Here is an 18,369-nt window from a genome sequence, read left to right as displayed (position 1 = left end):
TCGTATCGCTCCCGTCCCGTCTCACGTAAAAGTCCCCCGACGCGTCACTCGTTCGCAGTTTGACGTTAAAATGATTTAGTCCCAGAATGTCCTTCTATTTATGAATGTGAACCCAAAATATACTACCACTAAACTGCCAGTATAACTAGACCTAATTACACATACCTTTTGTTTATTGGGAGAGGTCAAATTATATTGGTAAAGTGAAACACTAAAACGCAAATATAACTAGATCTAATTATACTAACTTTTTAGTTTATGTTTAGGGGTCTCGTTATATTGGATTATGGTTTAGGGATCTTTTTATTATTGGGACGTTATTATCTAATTAACATTGAACTGTTTCGTTTAGTAGAGGACTCAGGTTCGATACTAGAGGAAAACACTGACTTTAAAACCTTTTATGTGGATCGAATGATTGATTTCATTGGTCAAGACAGCGAGGAGTTTCGATTTTAGGGTGCTTTTTCTTCACAGATTTTCTATGTACCTAGTTATGTTACCTATGAGCATTAATCACCGCGCTTGCTCAATGCGGGTTGGCGATTTCAAACTTATAATTAGAAGTTATAAGCCCAGGTTCCTCATATTTTTTTCAGTGGTGTCAAAATAATCTTAGAAAGTACATATTAGTAGTCAGTTCATATATGACGTAAAATACGTCGAGCGTATCATCGGTCGTACTGACGTATCATCGGTTGAGTGTGAACGGTCAATTGTTTTCCTATACATTTGTCTGTTCTGGCGTTACGCGACCGATGATACGCGACGCATGTTACGTCAGATATGAACTGACCCTCACTCGGAATAAGTCATATAGGTACTTGCCGTTGATAGCTTTCGAACCCGCACCCTCATGCATGAGAAGCGGGCGTCTTAAGACACGACAATCAGTCAAATCATAGTTATCTAAACCAAAATATATATTTTTTACTTCTAATACGGAACCCACACCACTCAACCGCAAAGCAACCCACCCCCATCTCATTTCAACCTCCTAATAGTCAACTAATGTCACAGATTATACATCAGGGGTAGTTTAGTCGATTTTAGTAGCAATAATTAGAGGGAAACGAGTAAGTAACGATCGGTAATAGTCGATTTAGTCGATTAATGAAACATCGTGAGCAGCACTCGAGTTAAAAATGTTTTATCGATCTTTTCCTTAGTTTTTGTAAGAGTTTGTGATTATATTACTATGTGACACGTAAAGCATAGTAAAAAGGCTTTAGGGATAATCACTGAACCTGTTCCTATCAATATGATGGAGTGTCTTGCTCGTCCTTCTCCATTCGAAGCTACACATTGCGACGAGCACCTAGCTTCACTGATATACAAATTGACGGACGATTCAATTTGAACTTTCAAAAGTGCTTAATAATTAAGGATTAATAATTGAAATCAATGCTTCGACTTTGACTTTAAATACACCATGACGGTCCACTGCTGGACTATATGAAATCTGAATCTTCTTTAGGTACCTACATAAGAAGGTTTACCATAATCGCCACGAGTGGCGACCATCGCTGTACTCATACGAATTTTGGTGGAGTCCTATATCTGAAGACGGAAAACATGAGGCTTTTCTTTTTTGAGGGGGTAAATCTAAACACCACCCCGTTCTCCCTACTCCCGCTTTTCAAGCCGAAACCCTGGTAACCCGGACTACCTAGCAGGTAGTCAGCAGCAACATAAAAGACTGCTATGGATGGATGTAGGACGTCTATCCATCGGAATATCATTTTTTTATTTTTGATGTGTGACAATTTCATTCAACGACTTGACCAGCTTTGGGTAAAGCGAGAGAGTGTCAAACTCTTACTGACTACTTAAATAACACCCCGTTCCTACGTCCTATAACCTGTACAATACACCGAGTACTTTCAAAGATTTAAAAATAAAACACTTAACTAACTATTACGTAACTCGATAATCATCCATCTCTCCAGCCATTAGACACCGCGTATCTTATTACACAAACCGCAACATGAGTACAACATTTCAAAATAAAACAAAATAAATAAATTTAATGTTACAAACACAGACATCTAACGTTTAAAGAGGAAACCGAACTTTTTGGTAATTTGATTCGGTGACATCAAAGTCTATCTTGTCTATTCTTAGCGGCCATCTTGCATCTTGCCGCCATATGTCAAAATGTGGCGCGAAAATGTTTTAATTAATTAATTTGTAAGTATTTTTAGAGTTATTTAAGCTAAAAGGATTAGATCAAAGCAGTGTCGATGATAATTTAATAATGTTATTCAACTTATCAACAACCCGTGATAGTCCAGTGCCTCTTTCTCTGGCCACTTCTACATAAGAGGATTTACCGTAATCTTCACGCTTTGCAGGTTGTTCGAAGTCGTTGGAGATCGATGAAAAAGTTTAAGGATTATCAGAGAGCGCTGTCAAAAATAATTATACATGTTGCATCATCTTAATGCAAAGCATTGGTATTATCCGTAGGTACCCCCGTTAGGGGGACTATTTCCCGTACCCAGGGTGCACCACGGGGAGGTCTTCTGGCACCGCACTCCGCCATTTTGAGGGTTAACAGCTGAATTCAGTACCTACATAGATTGAATTTTGGTGAGTCGTGCAACTTGCACAGCGAGGTTCAAGGGAGACGCACGTCTGCCTAAAGATGTGCCGTAACATGCGTCGCACCGTGGGGTCTCCTGGGCAGGTCTTTTAGGGGACCCTTACAGGTGCTGAGGGTGGCTACTGGGTTTTAGTGAGGTAAAAATCCCACATTACCTAGTCTTTTATACCCAGAAAGCTATGCTAGGCTAGGTAAAATTGCAGTAGAGTTGGTGACGATTGTTTGTCACAAGGCTATTTCGACTTACAGCTAGAATGTTCTATTACAGCAATTCCTTTGAGCCAGGATCTATAGTGGTTGCAAATACATATAATTATATAATTTTGTTGTAGAACAACAATTCTGTACCTCAGAGGTATACAACATTAACTGACAAAACAAAAAATTTACAGGACAGGCAAAAAAGCGCGGAATGAAACTTTGAATGCAATTTTGACATAGTAGCTTTAAAGCTATTGCAACAAACTCAACATTCTTTTTTATTATTATTTGATGGAATTATATTGTATTACATAACATTATACTAAAGTGAATTTTTATCTGATTTTGTGGACTTGAGGTTATTTACCTCGAAACATATACTAACTAAGGTGTTTTAAGAGAGCATTAAAATATCATACTTTTGTTTACCTCTAAATAAACTTTGGGGATGTTATTGGAATTCGGCATTCAGAAACATTATGTCTCTTGTCAGTATGTAGCGTAATGGAATTATAAAATAATTTCTGAGGGGTTTACTAGCAAAATGAAACAAAAGTTACTTCACAAAACTAAAATCAAAATACAATTTATTTTAAATAACCAGAACAGCTACTCGTACGCTTCAGGTAAATCCGGGACATCTGCACATGAAAGATTCCTGTAATAGTCATGGAACATGGCTGGTATCCACTGCAACGATTTTTGTAAGTCGTTATATTTGAGTCTCGAAATAGGCTTTTGTGTTTCTCGAATAGGTTTCGGCGTGGGTAAAGAAAATCCTCTCCGTTTATTTCGTATGAAACTAACTTCTTCGAATGTTTCCTGGTCAAAAGAAGTTTTGTAGAACATCGAACCAATCTCATTTTTTCCATGGCCCTCTATGGCACCCCTGTGTGGGCGCCGAACCTGATGCGGCGGCCAGCTAGGGCGCTGCTCACATCTCAGATCATCATGGCCATCCGGGTGATCCGTGGATATCGCACGATCTCCGGGGAGGCGGCGAACCTACTTGCCGGATTACCGCCGTGGGATTTGGAGGCGAAGGTGCTCGCGCGCGTGTTCAGTTTGCGCGCCGACGCGTGTCGCCGGGGCGAAACTCCACTGCCGCGCCAGATCAGTGCGTGGCGGGACGAGCTCCGGCGCGATCTCATGGCGGAATGGCAGCAACGACTGTCGCAACCGAGGGCTGGGCTCGCTGTCATCGCAGCGGTAAGTCCCCTCTTTGAGGAGTGGCTAGAGAGGCGCCACGGCGTCCTTACCTACCGCCTGACGCAGGTGCTTACCGGACATGGGAGTTCCGGTAGGTTCCTGTTCCTTATCGGGCGGGGGGAAACGCCCGGGTGTCATCACTGCGAGGACCGCCCGGAGGACACGGTAGAACATACGGTGGCGGTGTGCCCTGCGTGGGCTGAGCACCGCCAAGTCCTCAGGGATGTGGTCGGCGACGGCGACCTCTCGCGCCCGTCACTGGTTCAGGCCATGGTGCGGAGCGAGAGGGACTGGGATGCCGTCTCCTCCTTCTGCGAAGCAGTCATGCTAGCTAAGGAGGAGGCGGGGCGCGTGAGAGAACAAACCTCCTCACGCCCCAGCCGTCGCGAAAGGCACTCCGGGCGTCGGGGATCGCGGGACGATCTCCGGCTACCGTAAGTGCGGGCCTGCGGACGGCGAGCAAGGGTAGCTCACCGCCCGAACAGAATCAGACCTGTGTGTGCAGCGCGTAGCGTTCCGCGCGCGCCTCAAAGAGGCATCAGACCACCACAGATGGGGCCCAGTAGGGCTGATGCCTGATCCGGAGCTGCGGACTACCTAGCTGGTTTACCGGGGCTCCGGCTCGAAAAGCAGGAGAAGGAACGGGGTGATTTTTAGTCAGTAAGAGTCTGACACTTCCTCTCGCCTCGCCCAAAGTGGCAGAAGTAACTGGATGATTTTCCCCCCTTAAAAAAAAAACTCATTTTTCGGAATTGCATCCATACAATAGCAGAGTATGGTACAGACCCTCCCGCAATAGATTTTTTTCTATGCACAAAAGGAGCTGATGACCCATTGCAGAATATAGAAGCATATAGAACTATTGGGGGCAATAGTTCGTTGTTTATAATATAGAAAAACATATCTATACTAGGCGAGAAAAATTATTTATCTAATTAATAAATTAATGGGTTGCAAGCATTATATTTATCCGTTATAATGGACTAGCTATTTCCTGCCGTTCCACCCGCATCCCGAAGGAACTATTACAACAGTATTAAAGATAAAAAATTGCAATTATTATTTTGTATTTAATATAGAAACATATGACATATAAACGAGAATCCACTTGTAGTAATATTTTGTTAGGTACTGTAGAGGAGACCCTACTATGAGTTAATACTACCACAAGAATCAACCAAACCAGTAACAATTTTTGTTATTGTAAAAAGTATCTTAACACCAAGAAATAAAGATCATTGGCATAATATATAGCTCGGCGCGCGCGAGTTTTCATTCAGAGGTAAAGAATATTAACTCCAATGAATAACATTAAGTACTCGCAAAGCGTAGAGGTAAATAATCTTATGGTCATTTGAGGTCCTTTACCAGTTAGACATTAGTGGATTTAATATCATATACGATTGGATATTTCTTTTCATAGATGTAATAGGATTTAATGTCGTATACCATTAAGTAGAACTGGTTCTTGCGATTTTAATGGTGCAAAAAACATATTTTCAAACAAAGTGGAGTTACTATTGTATACCTCCGAGGTACGGAATTAAATTAATTATTGTTTCTTATTGAACTAGAACTTATAGAACTCAAACGGGCGACACGCGACACGAGATGCAAAGCCAAAAAGTATGGTAGAAAAAGTGTGAAGCTGGCCTGAAATGATGATATTGGATACTATAATTTATAACAAGCAATAAAAAGTACTTTGTAAGATTTTTTATTTTTTACCGATATGATTATTTCACAAATCAGGAACTTAGCGACATCTAGTGGGAATAGTAGTAAATTACGATGTGAGGTAGACGCCATCTATTAAGCGTTATTGCTAACTAAATTGACAGCTTGTTCTCTTACAGTTACGTTAAAGACAAGGCAGATGGCGCTATTCACAAATCTATAAAATAAAATTTTGATTAACAATTGATTTTTACGATTACATTTATCATAATAATTAAAAATATTGTTTTTTATTTTCATTCTGAAGTTAATTTTAATATTAAATATTTCAAAAACCGGTAAATTAAAAACCGGTATTTACACATCACTACACAGGCAACGTCATACGTCAAAATTCTTAATTGTCAACACGAAACACGTCAACGCATTGTAAAATTGCGTGTTTTGTTCACAAATATTCGAAAATTAAATATAATTTGACATAAAAATGGTTCACACAACAATGGAGGGATCTCTTTTTGTAAGTTACAAACATATTTCACTCGGTCACTACGAAAAAACCGCCTTCAACCTCAAACATTGATGCGGTATTATTCGCAACGTATTTCTGCAAAATTCTTTAAAAATATACTATTTAAAAACGATTTAAAGCTTTATTTAAGAATTTTGATTATTATTTCTTCGTTACCACGTAAAATACTTGAATAATTGTCTGTCCAAAGAGTTTATTAAGTGCTTGTAAATCGTTCATAGTTTGAAGTAATTTAAAGTACATTTACCAACTGTAGCCGCTATGGTATGTCGAATGTTAATAATTTGTGTAGATTAATTATCAATTTGTATCTTAAATTCGTTACAGACGATACTAAAGATGTATGTACCTATAAAAAATCCAGTCAATGGGTAGCCTTGGGGGGAGGATTTCCAATTAGAAAAAGAGTTAGGTACTGTTAATCTTATATCATTTTGATTGTCCTGCAATATACAATCTAAGTACATTATGGAATTAAAATATAAGACATAATTACTTAGGTAATTAAAACTAGCTTCTGCTAGCAGCGTCGCCACGTTCCATAGATAAAAAGTGGCCTATGTTTTATTCCAAACCATAATCTACCCTTTTGTTCCTTTCATCCCAATCTCTTCAGCAGTTTTGACATGTAAGACGTAACAAACAAACTTTCGCATTTAGGTATAATACTACAGTGTAGTAGGATTGACCTCGTATATGCCAGTGTAAGAGACACAATAGAAAACACAACATAGTGTCTCATATAGATCTGCACTCCTGGCGTTCTATGGGTTAAATTACCAATGCTCCATGGCTCATGTATCCCTTTATTAATCAATCTGTTAGGATTATGTTGATAACAATACATAATGTACCTAATTGTCTCTCTTTCTCTCTCTTTCTATCTGTTTCAGTTTGTTATATAAAAAGTTTGGCAACATAATATACCTGATTGTCTCTCTCTCTATCTCTCTCTCACTCTCTTACTTCTCTAATTCCAGGAGCCGACCCTATACATAGTGAAAGGCATGTGTATCCTGGACAACGATGGCAACAGGATCCTCGCCAAGTATTATGACAAAGACATTATGCCGACAGCCAAGGAGCAGAAGGCATTTGAGAAGAATTTGTTCAACAAGACACACAGGTGAGCTTGATACTTCATCATCAACCCAGTTCATTGTTAAACCAAGTCCCATGTAATAGGGGGTGAGCCTATTGCCATATACTGGGCACAATTCCAGACTCCATGCTACTACTGAAATATTTACTGAAAAAAACAAAGTAATACTTCCTACTGTTGTTTGTTAGGATTTTGTGTCCATAATGTTTATTCGCATGTAAATTTCACATGTTGGATTTTTGAGATAACTATCTTCCATAGATTTTTTACTGTCGATCATCTATGTGCGACTTCTGTCATCTGTTACTTGTCATGTGTTGCCCCAATGTTAATATTCTTCAATATTGACCAACAGACAGTTATTAATATTATTATATTTGCTTTGACGTTCAAAAGTGCCATCCTGGTCTATTTGAAATAAATGACTTTGACTTTGACATTATGTATTTTGTTTTTCAGAGCAAACGCGGAGATCATAATGCTGGAAGGTCTGACCTGTGTGTACAAGAGCAATGTGGATCTATTCTTCTATGTAATGGGCAGCTCACATGAGAATGAGGTAACATTGCATTTTCATATTATTTCATTTTATGCCATCTATGAGAGAGAAGCCTTTATTGATGCAGTGGATATCCAGCTGATGATGATGAGATGCATATTTTTTATGGTATAAGCCTGTAAAAGAGCAGATGGATCACCTGATGGTAAGCAATCGCTGCCGCCCAAGGATACCCGAAACATAAAAGGCGTTACAAGTGCATTGTCCTTTTGGGAGTTAGGAATTTAAGGATTGTCGTGGGTAATTCGGCCTCCGGTGACTGCACTCACACAATAGTGTTGTCCAAGTCGGTTTTCTGTGAGGCCGTGGTATCACTCCGGTCGAGCCGGCCCATTCGTCGAAGCATGACTCTCCCACATTTACATGGTTCTCCCACACCTATAAAGTATTCTATTTTCGGCTTTATTCAGTAGCAAATTAGATTTAAAACCCTACAATATAAAAAATTTATCGATTATTTATTCCATTAATTGCAGCTAATCCTCCAATCAGTATTGAACACCCTGTACGAGTCAGTCAGTATTCTACTGAGGAGGAACGTCGAGAGGAGAGTGCTGCTGGACAACCTGGACGCTGTGATGCTGGCCTTCGATGAGATCTGTGATGGCGGGTGAGATGCATTTTCTATTATTTTGTATGCTTTATCTCTATTATGTTATTATTTTATATAATGGACTTTCGCTTAAAAGGTATCCACTGATTCAATATGTTTTGTGAGTTGGAATGTGTCGGTTTAATGTTTTTGGCGCTCCCAATAGACACCCCTACAAATTAGAGAAAAATCAAATGCCTTAAAAAAATTAAAACTCGCCGTTTCTTTGTTAAAAACATTACAACTATGCCTTAGTTTACATCCATAGCACGCATCTTTCCATATAAAGGCATAGCTTAGCTGAGTCCGTTTCTACCAGTGCTAAGCTATGTGTACCAATGTATGACTGGTGGAACCCAAACGCATCCACAGCAACGTAGCATAATAGCAACGTAGCGTATCACATCTCTGGTGGAAAAGCACCCTTACCGAGGTGACGCTTATGATCACTCGACCATTTAAACTACCATACTTTAATTCCATTTCCACTTTTATTCCAGAGTGATTCTGGACACCGACCCAACATCGATAGTAGGACGCGCAGCACTACGGACCGAAGATGTGCCGCTAGGCGAGCAAACCGTTGCACAGGTAATGGAACAAGTCAATAAAATGTTCTGGTAGTCTGTTTGTCTGCACTGGGTATGGTTTCTGGTTGATAGATACGGAAAATCGTAAAAAAAATATCCACCGATTAATCGGTAAAATCGATTCTTAGTCCGATTAATCGATTATTTTCATCCGATTAATCGATTCTCTACAAAAAAGACGTCTTAGTAACGCCATTTGGTGGGGGTCTTTGTTGTGTATTAATTTCTATTTTTTTTCCTGTATCTAACAACTTTGTAGTGTTGTACCACCGTTCTAACGTTGTATGTCGATGTCGATAATTTGTTGGATTCGATGAAATTATTTGTGATCTCTATGAAAGTGTTAGATTGACAAATAGCTGATGATTAGAATTTGTGTGATTTATGAGGTCATGTGATGTGATGAAGTCTGATAGGGGTGAATGAAGGGATAATATATTTTAAAGTAAATAAATAATGTGTCATCAAAATGTATGGATGGATATAACTCTTGAATGGTTGCACCAATTTGGATGATTCTTTTTTGGTATGTATGTAGTATCGGGACTATTGTTTTAAAAACATAGTCACTGAGAGAGTCAGGGAATAAGTACCCAGGTAAAATCAGGATTGGTTGAAAGTTATAAGAAAGGTTAATTTTTTTATCAAGAGTCGACTAGTTTTCTTTTTGTTACTGAAAAATATTCACATTTCATTTTATATGCACCGCACAGCTATGAACATGAAAAAAAAAACGCTTTGCGCTATTACCTAAGAACAATACAATTGGTTAACTGTTGTAGCCAATACTATTAAGCAAGGCTCGGAACCGGTTTAAAAAATACCGGTTAATACCGGTTTATATCGGTTTTCCTCCGAACTTTTCTTAAGAACGTGAACATTTAAAGAACTTTATTTAACCTAAATTAACCGGTTTATTCGACGAGGGACATGTCGGTACACGCGTTGAAATATTATTATTGAATATAATCTAAACAGCGCGCGGCGTTTCTTTGATGTGCGTCGTATTAACCGGTTTTTATTGCTCTAAACCGTTTAATCCGAAAAAACCTTTATGAAAATACTGTTCCAAATACCGGTTTAAAAAAACCGGTTTCGCGAACGAAACCCAATGTAAAGGTTTTGCGTACAAGTACATAATAACGGTTTGAAAATTTAACCGGTATCCGAGCCTTGCTATTAAGCGCTTGTCTACTTATAGAGTAAAAAACTAAATTGTTTGGGATTGACGTCAATTTTGACAGTTGTCATTGTTATCCCCTTTTTTGAGGGGGTATTCATCCACTACTCCCCTCTTGGTTGCGGTAAAAGGGAGCGTCAGACACATTCTGACTAAAAACCACCCTGTTCCTACTCCTGCTTTCTGCCGGAGCCCCGGTAAATCTGCTAGGTAGTCCCCGGCTTTGGAGTGTGAACCCATTGCATTGAGTTTCTTCCTTCTGCGAATCAGTTATGTTAGCTAAGGAGGAGGCGGGATGCCTGAGGGAACGAACCTCCTCACGCACCAGCCGTCGCGAGAGACACTCCGGGCGCGCGTCAAAAAGCCTTCAAAGTACCACAGATAGGGCCCAGTAGCGTGGTTCTTAGTAAGTAAGAGTCTGATACTCTCTCTCGCCTCACCCAAGGCTGGAGAAGTAATTGGATGATTTTCCCCCCTTAAAAAATGCATTGAGTTTCCTACTCTCTGAGTAGACAAGCACTATATTGGTATTTGGCGAGAGACTCAAGTTTTTAGTTTTTTAACTTCACTATTTTGTCTAAAAGAGCACAAAGCTTTCAGGTTTTATTTTATCATTTATTTTTGTTGATTTTGCAAGCTATATTTTTTAATTGTCACCTGCACTCTTTCATATGCGAACACATATAATTTTATCGAATTATGTTTTTACTTTTATTTTTATAATAGTAGGTTAGTTGTTTGGTTGATAGTCAACCGAAAATATATTCCTGTTTGCCCATTATAGTAGGTATATTATTAAATAAATAAAAATACATTATTATAATAACTAAAAAAACTAAATAATGTTATTAACATAAAAATAGTATAATTATTTAGATAATACAAGTTATTTTATATATTTTTTGTAGTTTAAATTTCATTTAAAATGAATAATAATTACATTTTTGTTTAAGTATTTATATTTTATAGTTTTTTTTTATTGAATAAATACATATTTTGAAATACTTACATTTTATTTTATTTTTCTGTTTTTGAGTGGTTTGTTTTACTCATTGTGTGTAATTTGGTGCAGTTTATTTTTTTTAAATAACATTAATAATTAAGTATTTTTTTATTATTAATTAACATGGGATAATAATATTGTTTTATATATTCATTAGATTCACGATTTTTTTAAATCACTTTCACGGGGAAAATTTTTAGATTTTTTTTTAGTTTTTTTTTTTGTTTTTTTTTTTAATATTGAAACGATTTTTTATTTATTGAAAATTTCAGATTCTACAGAACATAATGAATATGTAAGCGAATACGGGGCAAATACATAGTTGTGAATACGTACGATGTTATATGTAAAAAAAATAGTAGTTATTTAGTTGCTTATTAAAAAAAGTTATTTACTAACATTATTTTTTTCATTTTATTTTTTCTCATTGGCAACCCTTTCATTGGCTGTATATCGCTTTGTATTGGACGCTTGTATTTTTTTTAAATTGATATGTCATTTTTGATTTTTATTTTTGCTTGTAATTTTCATTATGCATTAGTTTTTTTTCATTGGTTGAAGGTGCAAAGATTTTCTCAATTTAAATGGTAAATTAGACTGTAATTTAGTCAGCATAAGGTTGAATTTCATTCGTACAGTAGTTATTTTTTTGATAATTTAACAGAAACCAATACATTACTTATACCTTAAAATTAACTTAGTTTTAAAGTAATTTCTTAGTATTTATGTTTTATCATTCTTTTTAATGTTAGGGGGCGTTCAAGTATTAGGTAACGCAGTAGATTTTTAAACCCCTCCCCCCCCTGTAACTGATTTAAGTCTATTCTAAATCTAGCTTTTAAAAATCAGACTAATTATTTTGTACCTAAATACTTAACCAGCTTGAAGGAGTAAAGGTTATTAAATTACCCCCAGTTTTCGAATCTCAGATCTGGTTAAGTCATATACACATTAACAGCCTATTAGTGGCCACTGCTGACCAAAGCCTCTTCTCAAATGGAGAAAGTTTGAGCATTAATCACCATACTTGCTCAATGCGGGTTGGCGATTTCAAACTTGTAATTAGAAATTATAAGACCAGGTTTCCTCACGATGTTTTCCTTCACCGTTTGTCAGTGGTGTCTAAATTATCTTAGAAAGTACATATAACTAGGAAAAAGTCACATTGGTATTTGCCGTTCGTTGGTAGCTCATATGCTTAGCCTCTCATGCTTGAGAAGCGGGCCTCTAAAACTAAAGCCATCACATTTTTGGGTTTTTCGTAAATCATATCTTTATATCTGGTAAATATAATAGTAGGCATACTACAAGTAGGTACGTTTCCTGCTTACCTCATCAGAGAATAAAAGGCGATATAGTCCCATATTATTTTGAAAAATTTAAAGTTATTCCAAATCCCTATTTGTACCTAAATAGGTGTAAATGGTACAAATACACTAATGCCATAAAATAGAGAGCTTACACAACTTCAAACGAGATCTCGGGTTCGATTCCCTGACGAAGTAAATTAATAATTATTATACTTTTCGGCTCAGTCACTTATTTATTTGACGAGGAACTCGACTAGTTTCAAGCCATCCTAGAGGCTCATATTCATGAGCAGCATTCCGCGACACACGACGCGGCGACTGTGTTGCTGCTACAATAAGCCAAAATACATAATTTAGTATGTCACACGAATGTTATAATACGAAGTAAATTAATACCATTGATTTATAAAAATGCTCTTTTAAGTAAAAATATGAGCACAGCAAGACTTGATGTACCTATATGGTGATGAGTTTATAATAGTGTTAGGCATGCACCCCTGCCTACCCTCATAGGGATAAAAAGCGTAATGTTATGTAATATAATACCTATGTTAGATTTTTCTTATTTCCAGGTGTTACAATCGGCGAAGGAGCAATTAAAATGGTCGCTATTGAAATAAATTATGTACCTATATGTATAACTTTCATATAATTATATGAATTAATTAATAATTATAATATAATAATTACTATTATGTACTAAATGTATTTATTTGTAAGTTCACATAAATAAATAATAATTTGATTTATAAAAATAGGTAAGTACTTACAAATGAGAGATGGAGAACGCATTTTTATTCCAATAATATTTTGTTTATTTTTGGTTGAATAGTCGCTGCCACAAATCGACTGCTCATTGTGGAGTCTCGGGTTCGATTCCCGAGTCAGTCGATTCAAATTTTTAGTAACAGTGTCTCTTAACTACATTTCAAATATAATTAAATTAATGTTAACGGATCTTTATGTACTAACCTAATTTAATAATAACTTGGAAGCAGGCTTTTGCTATTGTAAAAAGAACCTTATTTCAATAACCATAAGAACTAGCATATTTACGCTTGTATTTAAATAAAATATCCATACTTCAGTTATATACACATAAAACCTTTATTTCCAAATATTTTTAAGCATCAGTCTTAAAACCTAGTAAAGTGTTCAAAATTTAAGTTTTTGATTTTATTGTAATGTGCGCAAGAGTGTTATTTTTAACAAAATAAACAATGTAACTATTATTAGGCACTTACATTGAGTTTTTAATTTAAATGCACATACTATAAAAATTAAATTAACTACCTAATTGGTCAACAGCAAAATATAGAAATTTCAAAATTAGAAAAATCTTATAAAATAGCAATATTATAGAACTCTATTTTCGAGCGGTTTCACCTAATCTGCTCGGCCCCATTTGGTTGTAGCGTGATGTTTTATAGCCTATAGGTTATAGTTAACCTTCCTCGATAAATAGACTATTCAACACAAAAATAATGATTAAATTCGGACCAGTAGTTCCAGAGATATGCTCGTTCAAACACACACTTCAGCTTTATATTATGTTAAATCAATTGCTGTTCAATATTTTGATCTTGAATGATTTGTGGAAGTCCAGGGAAGGTTTAAAAGGTGAGAAAAATATGTTTAAGGCGGTACGAAGTTTGCCGGGCCAGCTAGTAAGTAAGTAGTATACGTAAAATACTAAAGATTTGTAGTAAGAGAATATTTTACTCTGTATTGTTCAACTTTGGAATCAAATCTAAAGAGTGTTGACCAATGAAGTAGCTCAAAATAAACTAAAAAGAAAAAACTAGCTACCAAGTAACTATTTAACAAATACCAAAAATATATTATATACATATTTAGGTAACGATTTTGATAATACATATAACATAACATAAAATAAATTGTTCTTAAACATATTTTTATATGTGAAAAAACTAATCAACAATTTTTCATTTAGGTAATCTAAATCCAGTATAGATATTTTGTATGCAGTACATTGACTTAATAATTTTTCCATTTGAGTTTTATGAGCTGTTTTTTATCAGTTCGAAACTAATATTAGACACATTTGTGTCTTGTATGAAAATATTTAAAATACTACCATTGCAAGAGTTCTAGCACTCGAGTGGTATATTGCTAATGGAAAGGACGGCGTATCACCTGATGGTAAGCAATCACCGCCGCTCATGGACACTTGAAACACCAGAGGCGTTACAAGTGCGTTGCCGGCTTTTTAGGGGTAAGGAATTGAAGAGTTGTTGTTCGGGAATCGGGGATTGGGAAGATTGGAAAGGGGGGAATTGGGCCTCCGGTAACCTCACTCACACAACGATCTTTTCCATTAGCCGAAGGTCGGCTTCTGCCGCCACGCGTCGGTGCAATGACATCTGTTGACGCGTCGACGGCTGCCGTAGGCATTTCACCTACAAAGATCTTCGTCAACGCGTCATAGAGTAATTTTCCACCAGAAATATGCTATGTAGCTGCTAAGATGTTAACTTATGTGACCGTTTCCACTGATACTAAACTATGTAGCAATGCGAGTAAGATTGTGCTATGAAGATGTGTCGCCGTGCGAGGAAGATGTGCAGGTCGAGTATGCAATGTATTGACAGTAGGGAAACTATACATACTACATATCCATAGCACGCATCCATAGCTCACATCCGTAGCACACATCCATTTTCATTATTTCAAGTAAATAGGTAAGTATTGATAATCAATTTGCCATCACACCCCCATATCAAACTACGATCTTAAAAATCTTTCCCCCATAATTATTATTACCTACAAGTCAACATTACTGCACACAAAATTGAACTTTAAATCTTTTCTAATTAAATCTGACTTTTCTGTGCCATTCCGAACTCGTCAGAAGTCGGTACCATGTTTAGTTTAGATATTTGTTTAAATACAGGGTGGTTCTTGTCTCTCATAAGCTTGAATAGGACATTTTCTGATGTGCCCACGAAGCAGCCGATTGATTGAAGACGCTGGAAAAATAAAAAAGTAAAAGGTAAGGAATGTGAAAATTATTCTATTGATGTTGTTTTGCCTCGTTGGTCGAGTGGTCGCTAGTGCGACTGCCAGATAAGGGGTCTCAAGGGGTCGGGCTACGTATTACTGGGCTTTTTTCGGTTTTTCGAAAATTTCTCAGTAGTAGCACGGAGTCTGGAATTGTGTCCAGTATATGGGAATAGGCTCACACCCTATTATAAAGAACTTATAACCTGAGTGGTGAAAAGTAGGTGTACATTGTATAGCGGCATTAAGTGGCGTAATGCGCACCTCTGCCTACCCCTTCGGGGATTAAAGGCGTGACGTTGTATATCTGTTGTACAAAAAGAAACAGTACCCATAAATTTTCTACAGGTATCGAAAGCGTTTCTTTAGGTACTATGACACTGTATATTTATTATAATGGGCAGCAACACTAATAAACCTGTCACTGCTCTTTTCAAAGTGCTATCTCCAACCGTTCTGTCAAGCCTATGCTTGACAGTGCGATTATCCCTATGGATAATATCCCTATGGATATCGCAAACCTCATGTTAGAAAAAGCCAATAGTCCCCGAAGCAGACTGTCATGGATTGTTAATGTTAATATTGTAACCTTTTAGGAGAATATCCAAAATTATGGTTTATCGTCCATACCTGCAAAGCCAGGCCCCTGTCCAGGAGTGACCGGGAAGACACTCCGTCAGCCAGTACATGCACCACAATGTCCTTACTCAGCAGGTCTATCACGGTCTGCTCTATGCATACATGTGCCTGGAATGGTAACAAAATTGGGTCAGATTGTGAAGGTTGGTTGGAAGTGATAAAGCTAAAAGTGTCCACAGATCCGCATCATACGCATCGCAAGACAAAAAGGAGATATTTTATTGCCTCAATTTACAGCATTATTTAGGAAATAAATATTCAACTTAGAAGTGAACTAAATAAAGAGAATAAAAGCTATTTAAAACTAGGTAGTTACATAAATATTATACAATTTGATTGCTTTGTTGGTCAAATTGTCGCAAGTGCGACTGCTGCTGGACAAGGAGACTTGGGTTCGATTCACGGGTCGGGCAAAGTAATTAATGCTGGGCTTTTTTCAGCTTTTCGAAGTTTTCTCAGTAGTAGCATGGAGGTTGGAATTATGCCCAGTATATGACAATAAACTCACCCCTATTACATGGGACTTATAACACAAATGAAGTAAAAATGTTGTACAGCGGCATTGCCATATTAGGGGAGGCCTATGATTGCCGTAAAATACACCTCAGCCTACCCCTTCGGGGATAAAAAGGCGTGACATACAAAAATCATACCTCAATACCAAACAACACCACCGAAGTGAGATCAGGCACATCCTGCTTCAATTTCTCCTCCAGCTCCGGAGTGTACATAGAGAACTTAGTCTTCGGATAGACCAGTGCAGCATCAGAAATGTTGATATCCTTCGTAGTGTGACCGAGACCCTTGGGGTACTGCTCGGAGACGTAAACTGGTATTTTGAAGTGTTTCGCTGCTTCCACCTGGAATTTTTTGAAAAAATATTTATAGATGCCTGACACTAACACAGACTGCCTTGATGATCGTATAGTCGCAAGTGCAACTGCCGGACAAGGGATCTCAGGTTCGATTCCAGGGCCAGGCAAAGTATTAAACTTTTTTCTAATATTGATATAAGAAACATTTTTTCACACATCTTTTAATAGAAAACAATTCGCTGATTCCGAATATATCATATAATACGGAATATAACTCAATATCGCAAAAACATCTCGCTTAAATCAAATAGAATTTCAACCATCAATAAATATTTTGAGTATTGAGTACATTTTTCAACATTCTAAAGAGTTTCTCAGTAATATCAAAGTCTGGAATTTTACCAAGTATATTATGGTAATACACTCAATAAAACACTTATTACAAGTTAATAAAAAAGCGTCTTAAAATGAGTAATACAATGTATTATTGTCATTTGTCTAGCACTTCAGGTGTTTAAAAACGTGATTTTATATTAATTGCCTAGTCCTAGAGCCAATAAAGACCTTTAACCTTTACACAGTACATTATTAAACTAGTTTAAAGTCTGAAAATCATGAACAAAACAAGACTTAATTTATGCAAAGTAATTTCCAATCATCCCTTATCAATTTCTCGGTTAAAACGCGAAAGATCTTCACCAATATCTTATCGAACAACCACAAACTTTATTACAATAGATTACGAACTGATATCAACAGATATTACGTAACAATCTTTAATAAAAACCTTACCATTTTATTCGCAACTTTAACAACTTCTCCGAAATATTTTATGTGTGGTCTAAAAGTTTCTTGGATGTCGCATAGCAGGAAGGCGGTCTTCTGAGCCTCTAGGGCTCCCAATTTCAAGATATTTCGAGTAGCCATTCTTGTTTATGAATTTTTAATGCCGGCACAACAAGAACAAGTGACCAGTGCTTGTGATGTGAATGTTTTGATTAAACTGTCACTGTCGTGTGTGATGTCAAAATAAGATTGCGTTCAGTGCTTATTATTTTTACGCAGTCCCACTATTTATCAAGTTAATTAATTTTATTAAAACTAACAATATTAATAAAGTCGTATTAATGTAATATTATTGTAGTGGATCTTTTAGATATAAAAATCTTGTTGTATTGACAAGACAGATGTTAAACTGACAGTATTAAAAGAGCAAGTTGTATTATTGAATGCATCCATTATGTAAATAAAAATAATCAACCAACACGAATTTTATGACCGATGAACCTACTACCTACTTACAATATTTAATGTAATGGAAAATGAATAAAATC

General features: G+C 36.7%; 2 protein-coding genes across 3 annotated transcripts; one reads left to right on the top strand and one right to left on the bottom strand.

Moving 5' to 3' along the window:
• Nucleotides 1-6,045: 6,045 nt before the first annotated feature.
• LOC118279950 (coatomer subunit zeta-1) lies at nt 6,046-13,264 on the top strand. 2 transcript variants are annotated; one of them, XM_050702420.1, is made up of 6 exons: nt 6,046-6,212; nt 7,205-7,350; nt 7,786-7,885; nt 8,362-8,495; nt 8,978-9,068; nt 13,133-13,264. In XM_050702420.1, exons 1-6 carry the CDS (start codon nt 6,180-6,182, stop codon nt 13,178-13,180), a joined length of 552 nt encoding a protein of 183 aa, XP_050558377.1. In that variant the 5' UTR covers nt 6,046-6,179; the 3' UTR covers nt 13,181-13,264. The 2 variants fall into 2 exon arrangements, with proteins under 2 accessions (XP_050558377.1, XP_035455708.1); XM_035599815.2 differs by lacking the exon at nt 13,133-13,264 and adding an exon at nt 11,523-11,650.
• Nucleotides 13,265-13,643: 379 nt separating this feature from the next.
• On the bottom strand, nt 13,644-18,043 carry LOC118280026 (isochorismatase domain-containing protein 1-like). The gene is made up of 4 exons (XM_035599899.2): nt 17,828-18,043; nt 16,874-17,080; nt 16,212-16,328; nt 13,644-15,550 (listed from the first exon to the last, which is right to left on the bottom strand). Exons 1-4 carry the CDS (start codon nt 17,960-17,962, stop codon nt 15,395-15,397), a joined length of 615 nt encoding a protein of 204 aa, XP_035455792.1. The 5' UTR covers nt 17,963-18,043; the 3' UTR covers nt 13,644-15,394.
• Nucleotides 18,044-18,369: the final 326 nt, after the last annotated feature.

This window comes from Spodoptera frugiperda, chromosome 22, assembly GCF_023101765.2.
Source record: "Spodoptera frugiperda isolate SF20-4 chromosome 22, AGI-APGP_CSIRO_Sfru_2.0, whole genome shotgun sequence".
Lineage (NCBI taxonomy): Eukaryota > Metazoa > Arthropoda > Insecta > Lepidoptera > Noctuidae > Spodoptera > Spodoptera frugiperda.
This window is presented reverse-complemented; position numbering and strand designations above follow the sequence as displayed.

Bases quoted from the DNA above. Each gene is read 5' to 3' on its own strand.
- LOC118280026 (XM_035599899.2), bottom strand. From the start codon at position 17,962: ATGGCTACTCGAAATATCTTGAAATTGGGAGCCCTAGAGGCTCAGAAG. The intron at 16,329-16,873 runs GTATGATTTTTG...TTACCATTCCAG, and splicing joins TGGTGTTGTTTGGTATTGAG to GCACATGTATGCATAGAGCA. The intron at 15,551-16,211 runs GTATGGACGATA...TTATTTTTCCAG, and splicing joins ACAGGGGCCTGGCTTTGCAG to CGTCTTCAATCAATCGGCTG.
- LOC118279950 (XM_050702420.1), top strand. From the start codon at position 6,180: ATGGTTCACACAACAATGGAGGGATCTCTTTTT. The intron at 7,886-8,361 runs GTAACATTGCAT...CATTAATTGCAG, and splicing joins GCAGCTCACATGAGAATGAG to CTAATCCTCCAATCAGTATT. The intron at 8,496-8,977 runs GTGAGATGCATT...CTTTTATTCCAG, and splicing joins GATGAGATCTGTGATGGCGG to AGTGATTCTGGACACCGACC.